Source organism: Onthophagus taurus, chromosome 1 (genome assembly GCF_036711975.1).
Source record: "Onthophagus taurus isolate NC chromosome 1, IU_Otau_3.0, whole genome shotgun sequence".
Taxonomy (NCBI): Eukaryota; Metazoa; Arthropoda; class Insecta; order Coleoptera; family Scarabaeidae; genus Onthophagus; species Onthophagus taurus.
Window position 1 is genome coordinate 36,678,783 of NC_091966.1, and position 18,778 is coordinate 36,697,560.

General features: G+C 32.5%; 1 protein-coding gene across 1 annotated transcript in view; it reads right to left on the minus strand.

Moving 5' to 3' along the window:
- The window catches only part of LOC111421130 (orexin receptor type 2-like), a 40,223-nt gene that overhangs the window by 16,763 nt on the left and 4,682 nt on the right, over positions 1-18,778 (minus strand). Inside the window, exon 2 of the mRNA XM_023054268.2 lies at positions 9,477-9,714. Within this exon, the coding sequence (XP_022910036.1) occupies positions 9,477-9,649 (173 nt within the window). The 5' untranslated portion in view covers positions 9,650-9,714. The remainder of the gene's footprint in view (positions 1-9,476; positions 9,715-18,778) is intronic.

Consider the following 18,778-nt stretch of genomic DNA (forward strand, 5'->3'; position numbering starts at 1 on the left):
AATTGGGGGTTTCAAAAGAAAACTGACCCATCCTAACATTACCCAATGTTTTTGTTAGAGTTGATTGACATTTGTAAACAAAACCAACCTGGTGGAGAACCTAATTCAACTTTTCTTTTCTGGAAGTCATTGCTCATTTTCTTTTAATCTTACTATGTTAAAGTATATTCTTTGATATTTTGCTGGAACTGCGTAGAACAGGCCATAGTTATATTCTATCTTTGCTGATAAGTAAGATATTCGCTTTTGTCGTTTTTGCAAATTTTTCAGTTTTTGCTAATAGGATGAAAACAACATCTCTTTTAGTTTCGGAGATAGCCTATGCGGACAACAAATTTTGGACACCTGTACAGATGTATGTCAATTGATAGCTTGACTGTGAACGAGTCAAAAAGTTTGGAGAAATCGATACAACACTGGAAATACAAAAATTAAGAAGAACAAGGTCATCAAGAACGGCAGAAAATGTTGAGATTGTAAATATTAGTAACGATCCGCACCTTTCAATTGGGAAACGCGCAAGTGCTTTAAAGTCCGCGTTATTCATCTTAAACTACACGCCTTCGAAATCCAACTGGTGCAAGAATTAAAGTTCTTGGATATCATGGTCAGAGACTTGGCTTCGTTAGCATCGATCATCGAATATTGTATTTAACATCTGGATACTAGTATTAAACACTGTAGTCGATATCAGATCTAATTGCTAATCATTATGGATGCATATTATAATTACAAAAAACAATTATGGCTTGTTGTGGTTACAATAATGTACTTAACTTCTGGATACTGCAACTAATCATATGTTGTGCGTCGTTAATAAAACCAAAAATTTTATGTATACGTAGTTTAACTTCAAAATACAAACATAGAAATTGAAAAATACCATAGAAAATAAACTGCTATTTATGCAACCCAAACAACGCACCACTAAAGAATTGAAATTATAATTAAAATAACAACAGAACTGTTTCATAAAAATCCGTAAATCTTAATAACAAAGATAGTTGTTTTTCCTTACATTCTGTAAATTTGTTTTTAGTGTACCAAGGTTTCTTGTTCTTCCTCTCTTTCTTTACTATTAGGACTGTTGTTCCTGATAAGGTTGCTTCTAAAATATCACCTGAGATGTTGACTGTTAGTTTTCTCTCATTGGTCGTCAGCCTAGTGGTCTGGTTCCAGGCAGGTTATTTGTAAGCACAATTTTCGACAGTCTGTTATATGGAATTCTACGAACGTTCACTGCATTGTTTTCCCATCTAACCATGTCCTAAACATCGCATTAGTTTTTGATGTCAGAGTTCTTAATTCCTATCTGGCCTTTCCTTTGTGTCTTCGCGTATTTTAATGCCGTTATGCATTATTTGACTGACTATGGAGTCACTTTACTATCCATACGAATGAATTTGTTAGTCCAAACAATATTACGTAGGCAGCTTGAAATTGGATATGTACTATGTTGATCTGACCTAATCATGTAATGTACACCATTAGTTTATGAATGTGTTAAGTAAAGAAAAGATCGTATAAAAATGGGGAAAGTGTCAACGATTCGAAGAATGATCAATAAATTTGAAGAAATTAGGTCTATTAATAAACGAGAATGTCGTCAAAAACCAAGAAACATTCATTCAACATCATACATAACAATTTCAAATTTTGATAAGCACCACGCAGCGAATTGTAGGATAAACTACAAGATGCAGCTGACTCAAGAATTCAAACCAACAGATTAATACAACGAGTTACTCCTTCATGCACATTTTGGGCAGACGGCGTGTTTGGGTAATATTTTTTTTTTTTAAATGTGGACTGAACCGTAGGACTTTTGTAAAAGAACTCTGTCTATAATAAGAGAATCCACGTAAAAAGTTTCGGCGATCAGGAATGCAACAACTTCTTAATTTCGGGAAAGTAGGATGCTTAACACTGTTCTGTAACATTAGAAAACGATTCCGAATGGGTCAACTAAAATCCCGAGGAACATTAGACGTGCTTAGACGTCGAGGAGATATATAGCCCTTCGTCTACGGTGCCAGAACAACTCCGAGCGTGGTTAAACTAAAATGATTTTGAGTTAGTCACGATAGAGGAGGACGTTAGGGAATAGGAGGTGAGGAAGGAGGTTGCAAAAGGATTCCGATTTTTAAGCCTACATACATACAGTGTGACCCGTTTGAAAGCGGAACACCCTCGTAAAATTTGTATTTATTATCCGATTTCGATAATTTTTTTTTTTATTGTAGAGCGTAAAGAACTGTACCTTAGGACAAAGAGTGATATTTTTCTTAAAAAAACCAAGGCCTACTATTTCACTTTTTAGGTGCTAAAAATGAAGAAATCATATTAGGAAATTTTTTACAAAAAATCTGAGTACACCACTGCATTAAGCACCTTTTGAAATGGGCATATACCAAATTTCATCAAAAATGGTTACAAATTAACACCGTTACAGATAATTGAAAAATACAATATTTTATGAATTTATTTGATCAGATGGAGTAAACCATGACAAAAAAGGAAATAAAATACAGAGAATAATACAAAAACTATTTACATTTGTAACCATGGAAATAAAAAAATAGTTATCTAGTAAACCATGGAAATAAAAAAAAAGAATTGAATTCTATGAAAGTGATTTAAAGCATTACTTCTGTCAGTTTTGTGCTTATAAAAATTTTATAAAAAGTGTGCAATTTAGTGGTGTAATTATGGAACGACTAAGTGTTAGACACAAAGTTGAAATTGTACGCCTTGTTGGCGATAATATTCTTTCGAAAAGAAAAGCGGCTATAGAATTTAATAACAGGCATCCAGATATGCCTCCGGTTAGTGCTAACACCGTTCACCGGGTAAATAAGGTATTCAACGATACAGGCAGTGTATCAAAACAAATTCTAAAAGTTCAAAATCCACGCCGGGAAATTAGAAATAATAATCAAATAGTGAAATATTTTCATAATAACCCTCATTCGAGTTTGAGAACGGCTGCCATAGATTTAAATATTCCAAGAGAATGTATTAGAAGGTGCCTTACAAAAAATAAAATTAACCGCTATAAACCAAAATTTCTGCACACTCTTGAACCAATTCTGTTTATGGGCTCAAGGTGAATACTTGGAAAACAGAAACTTTTTAAGGGAAATTTTGTTTAGCGATGAGGCCACGTTTACAACAAATGGCGTGGTGTCATCGCAAAATTCAAGTTATTGGTGCACAGAAAATCCAGAGTGGATCATCAACGCAAGGCGACAGTATTCGCATAAAATAAATGTGTGGTGCGGAATACTTGACAACAGAATTATTGGTCCATTTTTCTTTGAGGGCAATTTAAATTCAACAAAATTTTTGTATTTCTTAAGAAATGAGTTTTCGAATGCGCTAAATAATTTACCACCTCTGGTATGTGCGAATATAAAATTTCAATTAGATGGGTCTCCCGTGCATAACGCAGTAGTGGTAAAGCGTTGGTTAAATGAAAATTTTGAAAATCGATGGATAGAAAGAAATAGTCATCTTATTGAATGGCCGCCAAGATCTCCTGATTTGACACCACTCGACTTTTTTCTTTGGGGAATCCTTAAACAGAAAGTTTACAGGTCAAGGACACAGTCGCTAGATGAACTGCGTGCTAGAATAGTTCAGGCATGTGCAGACATTACCCCAGAGCAACTGAGGAATGTAACAATGAATGCACGAAGAAGGTACAATAAATGTATCGAACTTAACGGTGGATTGGCGGAAGCAACAGACATTTAACTAGTTTTTATTTTCTATTAATACCTTGAATGTTGTTTTTTTCTTCAATTTTTTGAATTTCTGTTAAATATTGTTAAATAGTTTTGTATTATTCTCTGTATTTTATTACATTTTTGTCATGGTCTACTAGATCAGATGATATTAATTTATAAAAAATTATATTTTTCAATTATCTGTAACGGTGTTGATTTCTAACCATTTTTGATGAGATTTGGTATATGCCCATTTCAAAAGGCGCTTAATGCAGTGGTGTACTCAGATTTTTTGTAAAAAATTTCCTAATATAATTTCTTCATTTTTAGCACCTAAAAAGTGAAATAGTAGGCCTTGTTTTTTTTAAGAAAAATATCACTCTTTGTCCCAAGATACAGTTTTTTAACCTCTACAATTAAAAAAAAAATTATCGAAATCGGATAATAAATACAAATTTTACGAGGGTGTTCCGCTTTCAAACGGGTCACACTGTTGGTAAGCGTAAAAAATTCCTTTGGGATGACCAATTTAAAATTTTCTATTGGTTAAAATAATTGAATAGAATTAAGAAACTTATTTATGTAAATCTCGGGAGACCTCGTAGTGGCCGCTTCCCCGGGTTGCGGATAGGGCAAGTCTTAGAGACAGGATTACTATGAATATTCATAATAAACAGTTGTGGACCAAAAAGACCAGTTGTCTCAAGGCAACAGAGCTTCTATCGTTGGGCCAATCACCCACACAGAGTACCAACGACTCAAAGTTTTAAATCAGTAAACAAAAAGGCGAGGAAAATGTTTAAAATTACGACACCAACGGAAGTGAAGAGGGACTAGTTGAGAATATGAAATTGAAAGCAGATAATGATAAAATGGGAAGATAATGTTGACAAGATATTGCACAACGAAGTCGTATATAAAAACTAAGGAACGTGGCAAGAAATCGAATGAAGAGGATTCTCAACATCCCAATTAGGTTGTCAATTAGGGAGAAATGATAAAAAAGAAATTTTTAAGAAATTATAATTGATTTTTCCATTAAATTTAATTGAATTTACCCAAAAAGATACAACCAGAAAGAATAACAAACGATTTTGTATATTTTTTTATAAAATTATTTCAAGGAAAAACTTACGTCAATATCCTAATCGTTTCTCCTTTTTCCTCAATATAAATAGTTTGTGGGCGGACACCACCTCCCACATTATTAGATTGTCAATTGCAGCTAAAATATCTATAATATCCACCCAACGTTTACAAAAACGAATTCAATTTCTTTTAACAACTTCTCAGAAGAAAGAATTTAATCGTAATTAAATTCTTTTATAATTTTCCTCCTATATTACCTTGTTTTTTTTATTCAAGTTTCGATCATGATATAGGAAACGAGATATTTGCCTCAAAATCGTGACCAAAATAAATTTGAGGGAAGAAACGTGTTGGAACGGCCGGTGTATTCATGTAAGAAACCTCTGAAAGATATAATGGATTGTAAAGCATTCGAGAACTCAACACCTGACGTCATCTACTTCGAATCCGATACTCTTTGCGAAACGGAAGGAATTTTAAAGATAGTGAAATGTATGGATAAAAATACGTACTGGAAATACAAAAGTTTTCATGTATAAAAAATTATTGAAAAGCATTATTTGTCGAAGCGTGAAGTTTGATGTAAACAATTTTTTTTTTTGATATTCTATAACATATCCATCCGGTGTTCTGGTTCGATTTAACTCCGATTAAATTGGCTTCGGCCGCAACACAAACGGTACTTCCAACCAAGTGAATTTGACAGACAGATAATCGGAGTAATGTGTGCTAATTGCGAATAATGACCACTTATTTGAGCTTCCGCAATTGAATTAGAATCATAGCTCTAAGTGCCCACTTGTATATATAGATATCTTAATTAAACGTTAGAAAAAAAATTTGTTTAGTCGAATTCGAACATGTAAATAACATGATCTAAGCACGTGTTTCCACTTTGAGTCTGATCCCAAAAAGAATCTATCCAAATATTTAGAAGGAGTTTCCGTAATAATACTTGAGGCCACTATTCACGAAACATTAACTACCATACGTTCTGGTCTTATTGGCATAAAGTCAACATCTGCTCTGTGTCCAGAGTGCGGTCGAACTCGGTCAGTGTTGAAAGCAAAACCCTCGAAAACAAAATTTCTGTAATATCGTTCGGAGAAATTAAGAGAAGAAGGACATATTAACACAAACCCCTTTGATTGTGACTCTATAAATAACCTCAGTTTATATTCTTTTATTGCTTTTAGTGAAATCTTGATTATAATAAAATTTTAGTTAAAAAAACTTTGTTCTTTAATAATTTATTCATAACATTCCAAATCTTTTCTAATTAAATAAGTAAACTAATTTCATACCAAGAGAAAGTAATATAACAGGTTTAAAGGTGTAAACGAGAAAAGTATTTATTGAAAGAACCCTGGAAGGGTCAAAAAATCTTCTCAACTCCACAGATGAGAAAAGTTTTTACCTAACAATACCGAAAAGGTCACAAGATACCTCAAAATCGACTATAAAAAAAGTTTGTATCACCGGGGGAAATTAAACGTTTTCATTTTTTAAATAAAAAATAAATTATTTAAAAATTAACGACTAAAACATTGATTAATATTTTTCTTTAGCTACAAAATCGCGAAAAAAAATAAGCTAAAACTGCCAATCAGTTAAATTTCACCCCTATACTACTACAATCAATCACGTTTCCGGTTGTGCCAATTATCTTTCGCTTCTCTACCACGTTGTTTGATGTAACAGATGTGTTTCGGAAAAGTATTCCAGAACACTTAATTAATTTATTTAATTAATTAATTAAAAAAAATTGTGTAATAAAAACTACATTTATGAAAAGTTTAAGACCATGTAATCAAAACTTCAAACTGTTACATCCCATCTATTTAACACGACCTTTCAATGAGCTATGACGATGAATCTTTCCGTATTCAATGGTCGTCCTGGTGATTTATCTAATGAAAGAAAATGTGCGAATCCTATCCTTTAGAAATAAACGTTCTTTACGTTTCTAAAGGAAAACGCTTTCAAGTGCACGTACATTTTATTTTATTTTGTTTGTCCCGTGCAGGAAGTAGCGGTTATCTAAAACCTAATGGACGAGGTTTCATTGTAGCTTACACGATTCGGAAATTCCAGAACTTGACCAATAAATTATTAAGCCACATCGTAAAAAGAAAATAGCTTTTCTTTCGAAGTCAAATGAAATACTCTGAGTGCAATTGACAATTCAGTGCGTTCAAGTGAGCATGATAAAAATGAAATCACGTTTTAGATTTGTATTGAAAAGTTTCTGCTGAAAGTCTTTTATGTTATTTTTAGAAGTTACTTGTTTTTAATTTAATAATTTATAAAAAATTCTAGTTAAACTAAGTCACAGAAAGAGGCTGTAAGAAAGTTATCCGATTCTTTCATAAACCTTGCTTCGTATAAAACAGTAACCTATATCTATGTGTTTATGAACCTCAGAGTTTCTGCAAACTTTGATGAAGTATGGAAAATAAAGTTCGTTATCAGTAATATCAAAACTATTCAGTACATATTTAACTTTGGTGGAAGATAGAGCTGCTAAATTGTCAAAACCTTAAGAATACTTCCTCAAGTGGTTTTGCTATCAAGTTCTGTCAAGTTTCTGGATATATCTAAGTACTCTTGTAATTGTTTACCAGAGTTGTTGGCTTGCTAAAGTATGGTGCCATCTTAAAAGAGATCTTAATATGTCATATTAAGAGCGAAGCAATAAGTAGTAAGAATATGTCGAAGCGGTCTGCAGACAGAAAGTGATTGAGATTATACTTGCAACGCCATTCGGAGGTATGTACAAGAAAAGCCTAACAATTTAATCCTCACGGGCTATGAAATTCAATAAATTACACAAAACTAAAAAACACATTAATAGAAAAAGATGACATAACAAAAACTCAAATAATCTATAATATGGATGAGAAAGGATGCCGGCTCACAGTTCATCAGCAGCAGTGATGCAAAAAGAGTGCAACTAGTTCCATCTGAGCACGCAGAAAGTGTAACAAAAAATGTAATGTTACTGCTATTCCACCTATGATGATCTTCAAAGACCAGCGTTTGAAGCCAGATTTGGTAAAACATATACCACCTGATTACATATAGCCGATATAAAATAGCCGGACCAGTGGTGTTTATATTTGATGGAGCATCATCTTATTTGGATGCAAACATCACAAGCGCTGCTGATAAACATGTCATCACGTTATATTGCATTCCAAGTAATACAACCCATGAATAAAGCAGTCTCCAAACTTAGAATGTAGATTCTGTTTTCCTTTGATGAGAACAAAACCAAAAATTTGATGACGAGTAATTTCGGAGAAGTTTTCAATAGGATATTGACAAGAGTTTTAACAGCAAATAACATACAGAGTTGCTCCTTCGAGTATGGAGGCATGGAACTAAGAGTCATATCATATTCGTCCCATCACCATCCACAGAAATGGTCAGTAGTCCAAGCCTTGTTCCTGCGAGCAGAAAAGAAGGGTCTGAAAGATGTAGTCCAGAAGAACAGATACACTCTCAAGGGCTCTTTGTAAGCAGAAAGAAGACACGACGTTCTGTACCAGCTAGATTTATCCGCCTTTTTTATAATTAGAAAGAGTGCGAGTCCATCGGCTGTCATGATATTGTGGGAAGTATTACGTTGACCAAACTGGACGTAACACCAACTACTGCATCAAGGAGCACAAGAAGTGTGTCTGACCAAGGTGCTAGCCAGAGTCGGAAATTACTACCAAAGAAAGACAAGAGACGCCATAGACAAACACAACATGAATGAGCAACATGAGAAAAGACGATTTGGAACTTAGACTTCTTCAGCTACGATTGAAAAGAAGTTGTCATTGTTTAATAGCAATTTCAATTTTTACTTTTTTAAAGCATGAGCATCATTTACATCTTCTCCAATTATAACAGAAATTTCAGTCATACTTTGCAAACTTCCAGTAAACTTGGATTTGTGGCTACGTTCTACCCTTGAGAATAATCTGAGTCTCCTACAAGCAGCTCTTCCTTCACTCGTTGGTTAGTCAATGAATGTCATTGCATGTGGTATTGCACCTGTAATAACAATTACACTGATACTAGTCTGTGTTGTTAATATTTAACATTTCAATAATCCCGCTCATGTTATTTGATTGTACATTTAGATGCTCCTTGTTTTTTTAAAATTCTTTGTAATTAAGACATTAACTCAAACCAAAACTAAATAAATAAAAATATATTTAAAAGTAAACTCAGTATTGAACGACTAAAAGTCAAGTTAAAGACTTAATCAATCAGTGACAAATTATAGACGAGAACAGACTTCATCACTGGTTCTACGATCACGAAAGTACTACTACTTAAATTTGTGGTAGGATTAAGGTCTTCCCCCTCGCAACTCGTATCCTCGAAACATCTCTTATCCTATCTCAACAGTGGAGGGGCCCAGATTTTCGGAAGTTGCGTCACGCTATGCTGCAATGCAACGATAATCCAAATCTGCACGAAGCTTATAAAACGAAAGTTTTTAAAAAGTTATTACTTAATCTTTAAACTCGTTCAATATACAGTCGTGCACCTAATAAGTAAACGACGATTTAAGATTACTCGTTTTAAAAGTAATTTTTAAAATTCGATGGATAAGGTTTAATTAAAAGCTAGGAAGATAAAAAATTATGTGTAAATACTTACTTTCTCATATAATGATATTTGACAACAACGGCTATAACTAATCCATTAGAAACTAACGCCAATAAAAATACTGGAATGTAAAGTCCTATTACGGTGTAATTTTTATCGTAGAAAACGTCCCAAGGATCCTCCTCGTCGTTATAATTTGACATGTTTATACTGTTGTTGTCCATTTTGTAGAGGATTATTAATCATCTAACGTCATTTTAATCGACATATCTTCATCGTAAATGAAAAGCTGAAAAAAGGAAAATAAAGTGAACTTTAAAACGATAACAAAAACATGTTCATAGATAAACTCGGGGTATTCCCCGAGTTATCTATGCCATGTATAAATCAAGGACGGTAGTTTTAGTTTTAATTGTTATTGAACGCTAGATGATTGTATAATTTTATTGAACTAAAAGTAGAATTAACACTAGACTTAGAAGTAGAAACGTCTCTTCAGACGGCTAAACCTCTCAACAATTAACACTAGAACTAATACTAGATTTAGAACTAGAAAGTTTCGGGTTTAGCCGTACGTCTTCGAGATTTTACTGTATGTAAAATTTTACTGTTGTTAGTTTAGGAATTAACGGATTAAAGTTGTGTTATGAAATTCACTGTAACATACTCAGTGGGTAGTAATTTGGTTCTAGAATACGACGAAAAAATGTGTCTCTTGGAGTGCGAAATGAGAATTTGATATAAATAGCTGTTGGAACAGAGTATTACAGTCGGGCGGTTCGCAAACGAATGTCCATAATTTGTCCCCAGTAATGGACGAAATAATTAAAACGAACGAGACAATTGTGGTGGAGGAGACGGTTAAAAGGTTGTTCTTTAAAAAGTACAACGTTATAAATAGTGAAATTAACGTTAAAAGTTTCGCTTACGTAACAATCGAATTTAAAAATTCTACACACGTAAAACGTAACTTGTTGGCTTTACTTGGTGAGTACAAATTGAGCAGGGAAACAGTTTTCAATGGAAAATCCCTTAGGAGGAGTTGATTAAATTGGCTAGAAGTCGACATGAACTCACGCCCTTTTTGCCGTCAATAGTGAACGTAATCTTATATTAACGCTAAGTTTCCATGAAACCTTTTCATTTTTACAAAATTAAAATCTGAAATATTTAGAATGCAAGAAATAAAATAAATTACTTTGTGGAAAAAGTATTTTAATTGCACATACACTTTAATAATGGATTTCAACTGGGAATATAACTAAAACATAGTACATCCACATACTCGGAAGTAATTTGCATTTAAACACCCAAAACTACTAATGTTAACGAAAGTTGAATGTACATGATGAACTTTACCTAAATTATGTTTGATTTATTATTCATTCAGTATTAGTATTGATCGTAAATATATTTAAAATTTTGATTATAAAATATAAATATAAAATAAATTTATAAGTATGTTTATAAAATACTTAAGCAAACCTTCAAGTAAACTCATATATTGAAAATGTTTAGTTTAAACGTTAAGAGATTCCGAGATCGAAATAGAACACGATACCCCTTTTAATTAATTTTGGAAAGTTTAGACATTTTAATGAAATAATTAAGACTTTTAAGGGTTTATGAAACATTATCCAAACTTTCTAAAGAGCAGATAATGTTAGAATTATGTAATAAACATTTTAATATGTTATTAAGAATTTTTAAAAAATCCTTTTTGTTTATTAAAATAAAAATTATTAAAATTAACTTTAAAATTGTTTCGTAATTCCATCTTAACACCGTATGGGCGTATTCAGTCCACTCAAGAGAGAAACTCGTAACAGATTGCGTCCAGCAAGAAGGGTTGATTTGTTTTTTAAAGGATGCAACATTCATCATCTTTATGAAATCCAGCTACTTGTTATAAAGCTTTGTGCCGTGGTAGCCTTACCCTGTTGCGTGGCATTCAAGCGATGGCAAAGAACGTATATAAAGTTCTTTTGTAGCGTATTACACGCGTGATAAACGAAGCTTTTATCGTAAATGTGTTTATTATTGTGTATTTAGGTCAAACTAGCAAGTATTTACAAGCACGGAACTACAAATAGTTCAATATTATTAATGTTATTTTAATTATACTAATTAAAGATTATTTTTCATTTACTTGATGTAGAACAAAATATTAATACCTTCTATCTTTATATTATTACAGACTACAAATCGAATTATTGTTTATTTAGAAAGTTTACACTTTCAATTTTTAAAATTAAAAATAAATTAATGCTTACAAATAATGGGTCCCCAAATATAAATTTAAATTAATTTGTAAATTTTGTATGTTCTGATACATCCCTCTCCATTTTTCTTTAATTTGGGAGAGTGCAATAATAAAAGGCATGAGTAGGTGATTTATTAATCTCGGGTTAATTAGTTATATCAAGTAGAGGGCGTGAATCCACCTTTATAATAAATAAGTGGAGAAAGATGATGCATATCACGAGTAAGAAGAATGTTCCTCAACACTAATAATTGTGTACTCTTCGATATTCGTGTTCAACGTAGTGCAAGCTTTTAGTTGAGGCATAAATCATTAAAACGGGGTGAACAACACAATTATTGGACAGAGAGATTATCTGAAGAATTATTAATATTTGAACTTTATTTTTAATATCTCAAAGAAGATGGATGCTGCTTCATGTATAATTAGCTATAACATTTTCCTTTATTTGAAAGCTTCCGGTATTATTATTAATATTATTGCTGCCGGGCTGAAGATCTATTGTAACTTAATCCCTCCAAAAGTTTAAGGCAAACGTTGGTCCTTTATGAACCTTAGTATTTCTCTAAGGTCTTGTTCCTTTATGACGGTGTGTCAAGTGAACTTTATCGAAAATTTTGTGTCTCATGCGATCACACACTATATGCTCAGACCTTAAATCCCCTTTGCTAAGGTATAAAACTTCTTTGGTTTTGTTTTGCAACGGAGTTATCATACTCTTTACCTATCTGTGACCTTGAAGTTCTTTCCAGCGTAAGGCTACTTTTGAGGCCTCCATTTAAGGCCTACATTTAAGTGTCCAATACAGAGCATTCTTGCTGCCTCTTTGGCCAGCTTGTCGCCCTTTCATTGCCCTCAATGTTTTTGTGACCTGGAACCCACCATAGAGTAACATCATTACCCCTAGCGAGTTCTCTCAGGTTACTGGTACACTTTTTGATCAGTGCGGGGTCACACGTACAGTCCTAAATGCCCTTTAGGGCTGCCCGACTGTCCTTGAAAATGTTTATCAATGCACCTTTCTGTCCCTTTTCTAGGTTCAAAGCGGTGCAGAAGTTTATAGCAAGAACTTCTGCTTGAAAAATGGTTATGTCCGAGCTGAGGGGCAATTTAATGCCGCTATTTGGTCCACTAATGCCTATACCTACTCCGGATCCACCTGTCTTTGAAGCATTGATGTACAAGGCAAGGGTTCCTCTTTTAAGAAGCTTCCTGTAAAACATAAATCTGCTGAAATTCGTTCGAACCTCAAACTGTTTTGCCAGAAGAAGAAGGAAACTGTCCCACAAACGAATTTTTAGTTTGAAATATTTTTCCTTGAAAGAAAGAAGATATTTTGTCTAATGCGTAGAATTTTTTATTGTTGTAAAACCTCAAGGAAAATAGAATTTTCATTAGCATGTCGACTAAGAACAGAAATTCTACAACTCAGTCTTGAAGCTGGTGGTGTTTTATACGTAAACCAACAAAGAAATAGCATTACTTGGTTTTCTCTACAAAAAAAGTGTGTTAGATAACACCTCACTTCAACGACTGTAGCTACGTCCAAGGACGGTATGAAAATGAGCTCTAGGCGCGAACTGCTTAGCTTGATGCTTTTTCATAAGATCGTTAAAACTCGGACGCCGCGGTACCTATATATGACAAAATAACTTTTAAGTCAGAAGATGGGAGATATCCAACCAGGTTTGCTCCTGCAATCGTGCCACCAAAGTACAGAACATCATTGTTCCAGCGCTCTTTCACCTATCATGTCTACAAATCTTACGGAAGCCTGCCATTGTCGGTTCGACAGTTAAGTACGACAGGTTTCAAAAGGCGGGTAGGTGAAAGACTGGTAGGTTTGCAAGCCACTTAAATTTGTCCCCTTTACAATGCTGTCTTTTTTTTTTAATATTTTTTTTTGTTTATGATCTTGCATTTGGTGTGCATCCTGTTGTCGCCGTTGATTATGTTTTTTTATATTATTATTTGTATTTTGCTTGTATTATTATTACTTTTATATTGTTTTCTTTTCTTTTTTTTTTCTTTTCTTTGCGTATGTACTACTTTATTTTTTTGCTTTTTTTCTATATATTATTATTTTTTTTTTGTTGTATAGGTTGGTTAGAACAGACTAAAGTCTGGAACCCGCCTTTTGTGCCCTTTTGTTTTTAATTTATGTATTTTTTTTTTTCTTCAATATGGAGAGTCTTATGGTGCACAATAAAGTTTATTATTATTATTGTATAACCGACGATTTGTAAATGGTTAAAATTTATATTGACTGTCGGGAATATTCAAACAATAACCCATAACAATAATCTTTATGTAGTCATACAAACATATTTCTTTTTTGGAGGGACAAAGGACAAAAATATAAAAACAAAAAGAAACTCTGAATTACAGTATGTATTCATGTGAACATACGCAAGAGAAAAAAATAAAAAATAATACTATACGAAAACATAGAAACAAAAAAAAACTCTAAATTACAGTATTTACATGAATATACGCAGGTGAATTAAATATAAAAAATAATACTATACAATACTGCATACTAAATATTAAATAATAAAACTATACAATACCATACGTAATAATAACTTAAAAGTAAACTTCGTTTGCAGATGTTAATACACGTCTTACATATCTTAGTATATCCCTCAAGTATGTAGTATACAGAGTGGTCTAATTAACGTGAGACAAGCGATTATTTCGAAAACGGTTAATTTTACATAAAAATGAACCAAATGAGGTTTCAAGGTTATATGAAGGTCACGACCAATTTTTTAAATGGCACCCTATACAGGTGTCCCGAAACTCAACGTCAAGCGGGCACCGGGTGAGAGGCCAACCTATACCTGTATAGGTTGGCCTCTGATAATAGACATATTTTTGAAAATATTAAAAATCGTTCCCATATATCATATCTTTAGGTACTACGGTCAGAAATGCTCGCAATTTAATATTGATTTTAATAATAATGTATTCCTTGTGAACCATGCTACTATAGAAATCAAAAATCAAACAACAAAAGTCGTTAGTTTTGCAAAAAAAAAACTATTACTTTGATCGAGTTTAGGTTAAAAGAATTTTTGTCTATTAAGTTTGACACACGATTTCTAAAAAAAGGAGTAGTACAACACCCTTGGCAAGTTATTTAAAAAGATGGCCTGTTTAGTCAAGTTTCCAAAATGGTACAACACTTACCATATTTGTTTTCATAAAAAATATTATTGCCTGTTTTTCTGCAAAAACCACGTTATTTAAAAAATTCATACTTTCGTATGCTATTTGTATTTACTCTATATCTCCTCTTAACATTGTTAGAAGATGTGCCAATCAATATCTACGAACTACAAAATGTGGTTTCAACAAGATGGTTGCCCTTATGTCTTGCAAAAGGACTGTTTCAAATAATGAGAATTGTTCATGTTGCAAGTAAAATGAAATTTGAATATGAAAATAAAACACAATTTATGAACCTTACACTTGCAGAGATTATTTAATTTATATCGGAACCGGTTTCGAAGTTTATAACTTCATATTCAGCCGAAAACTATACAAAAATATAAAAATATTATAATTAAACTACGTAATAAAATATAAAATACTCACTGTCAGAACGTGAAGCCAACAGGTATAATCATTTGAAATTTGAAACGTTGAAATATTTTAAATCATCAAATAACAGCCAGAATACAAAATATGCGTCGTTAAAATTTAAAATTCAAAATTAAAAAGACATTAAAAAGCGTGGTACGTTATAACATTATACTTTGATATATATACTTTGATGCTCTAATTGTGAAAGTATATATATCGGACAAACGGGGAGAAGGCTGGAGACTAAAACTAAAGCAAATTCTAATATTTAACACATATTTAACACCATATAGAAACTGGTTATAATATAGATTACGGAGGAGTTGAACTTTTACATTCATGCAATAAAGGTACAAAATCGGATTTTTTTGAAATTTTAGAAATTACTAAACATAAAAATAATAATAATTATCAACTCATGAACCAACAACTTCAACTCTTCCGTAAACCTATCTTTTCATATTTGAATAATTTCAATCTAAAAATTTACTTTTCTGCTCGTTTTCTGGTTTTACTACGTTTCATTATTTCTTGTTTTCGCTCTCTTCTTCTCGCTCCGCCAAGATGGTCACATCTAATCGTTAATACCTCATTTGCTGTAATTGTTCAAGGAATTTTATATTTAACCATCACTTTCGATTCGTAAGGTATTTTTATGTTTAAATAAATTAAAAAACAGCACTTGAACGATGACATTTATTGTAAAAAGTTTAGTTTTCTACCGGTTTCGACTGTGCAACAGTCATCCTCAGGAAAACGACGTCAACGAACATAAAATAAAACAGGAGCTCATCGGATTACAATATGAAGGTTCCTTCACAAAAAACTATTAATATAACTTAGCTTAGAAATGATAAACTGTGAAAACTTTTAGGCGCGCAAATATGCATATTTAGCATTTATAGCATTATTACTATTATTATAGCATTATTATAGCATTATTTACTATTATTATAGCATTATTTTCTTAAAACTAAAGCAAATGCTCAAATTGTTTGCCGTCGGCACTAATACAAGCTCTGCATAGTCGCAGAAAAGATCTTTTTACTAGTTGTGCAAATCTCTTTGCACAGAGAGAACATGAAAGAGCAGATAAGAAATGCATGCAGAAATAGTAGCCAAGAATACCTTTCAAGATGTAAAGAAAGTTTTAGTAGAAGGGTTAATAAATGTATTGAAGTGGGTGGGGAAATATTTGATAAATAAACAATATTTAAAACTATTTAAAACAATACAAGGTGGTTCTTCCATGGCATTAGGAATTTCATAATACATCAACATACAATTTTTCCTTGTGGCAGCATAACAGATAAAAATCACATGGTGGCAAATCTGGAGAACGTTCTGGCTATAGCTTATCAACATACACTTTTCCCTTGTGGTAACCTCACAGATAGAAATCAAATGGTGACAAATCTGGAGAACGTTGTGGCTATGGCAAGTCAACTTGGATTGACATGCATAAACCAACCTAATAATAATTATCTTAGCTGCATCAAAAACAAGCATGAAGTGAATCTCTTAGAATTCCTCTTAAGAGGAATTGGCAGCGACATAACTCAGAGAGGAAGAAGTCAATTAGGTTTTTTGGTTTTTAATTGTTAGGTCGGAATTAACCATTACAATATGTCCGATTTCCTCAAAAATTAAGCCCTATTACAGCTGTCGTAAAGACGGTTACCTTTAGGCTATGAAGTGGCCGTTGATGAATCTCTTGTGGGTTATGTGGGACCTAATAACGGCAGCTTTGTTTGTTAACAAGATGAATAACTGATCGCTAGAGACTCCGTTCAAACAACTTGTATAGTATCGATGTTTACAAATGACCTTGTCGTCCTGTACCATCCCTCGTCTTCTCCTTATTGTTCTAGATGTATTGCGAATGTTACGAAACCACGAAAGAATATTATTACGAGATGGAATCGGCACAAAAGGAGGGACATTAAAACGTAAGCGAAATTGCCGCTGTGTTAAGGTAACGGAATCGTTATTTCTGAAGAATGTGATCGTGTTACCGTAATGAATTTATAATTTCCATTACTTCAGGGTCTAGTCCTTTTTACGGTACAATTAATTTTTCAATACCTTTTATTACAAGGGTACATCATAATCATTTCTCATTTCTTATTAAACTTGTATATTTATGACTTGTTGGTAACGCCTTATTTTCTTTCATTTTTCTTGTTAACTTCACTTACTTTTATTATCGTTGCTCGAAGAGGGTTAACCTTTTTTTGGGTTGGGTTGGGTTAAGTATAATAAAATTAACATTTTCACTCTTTCTCTATTTAATGTCTTTTTATTATAACGCTTTCTGCACCCAACCCTACACAGAGTATCCTATAAGATATAGGTAGGTTTAACCTTCCACAACTCAACTTTTTTATTTGGTAGGGACAAAGTTAAACAGTAAATTTTCTATTAATTTTATATGATTCCGGAATTTTATCCGCATCACATTAGAAAGTTATGACACCGTAAATATTTAAATACGGCAATTATATGCAGTTTTCGTAATTTTAGAGGATAAGATGCTTGTGCAATCAAGTGATTGATTAATATTATATACCGCCGTATAAAGCAGAACATTTTCTATTGATTCCATATGGTCTCGAAGTTTTGTCTATATCATATAAAAAGTGATGAAATAAATATTGAAATAAAATAATTATATGAGGTTTTCGTAGTTTTAGAGGCAAACATGCTTACACAATCAAGTGATCGATTAATATTACATAGTACCATATATAGAGCAAAAAATTACCTATCGATTCTTTATGGTCTCGTAGTTTTGTTCGTATCGTATAAGAAAGTTATGACGCCGTAAATATTTAAATACAGCAATTATATGAGGTTTTCGTAGTTTTAGAGACAAATATGCTTGTGCAATGAGTGATTGATTAATGTTATGTACTGCCGTATAGAGCAGAAAATTTTCTATCGATTCAATATGGTTTCGAAGTTTTGTATATATCATATAAAAAAGTTATGCCGTAAAAATTTAAATATAGCAATTATATGAGCTGTTCGTAGTTTTAGAGGCAAAGATGCTTGTGCAATCATGTAATTAATTAATATTATATACCACCACATAAAATAACAAATTCGTTGTCAATTTTATATGGTCTTGGAGTTTTGTCCGTATCATTTAAGAAAGTTGTGACGTCGCAAGTATATTTAATACGGCAATTATGTGAGGTTTTAATAGTTTTGGAGAAAAAAAAGCTTGTGTAATCAAGTAATCGATTAATATTATATACCGCCGTATAAAGCAGAAAATTTCCTGCTTTATATGATCTCGTAGTTTTATCCGAATCATATTAGAAAGTTATGACACCGTAAACATTCAAATATGGCATTTATATGCAGTTTTTGTAATGTTAGGGGCAAAGATGCTTGTGCAATCAAGTGATTGATTATATACCGCCGTATAAAGCAGAAAATTTTGTATCAATTCCACATGGTTTCGAAGTTTTGTCTATGTCATATAAATAGTTATGCC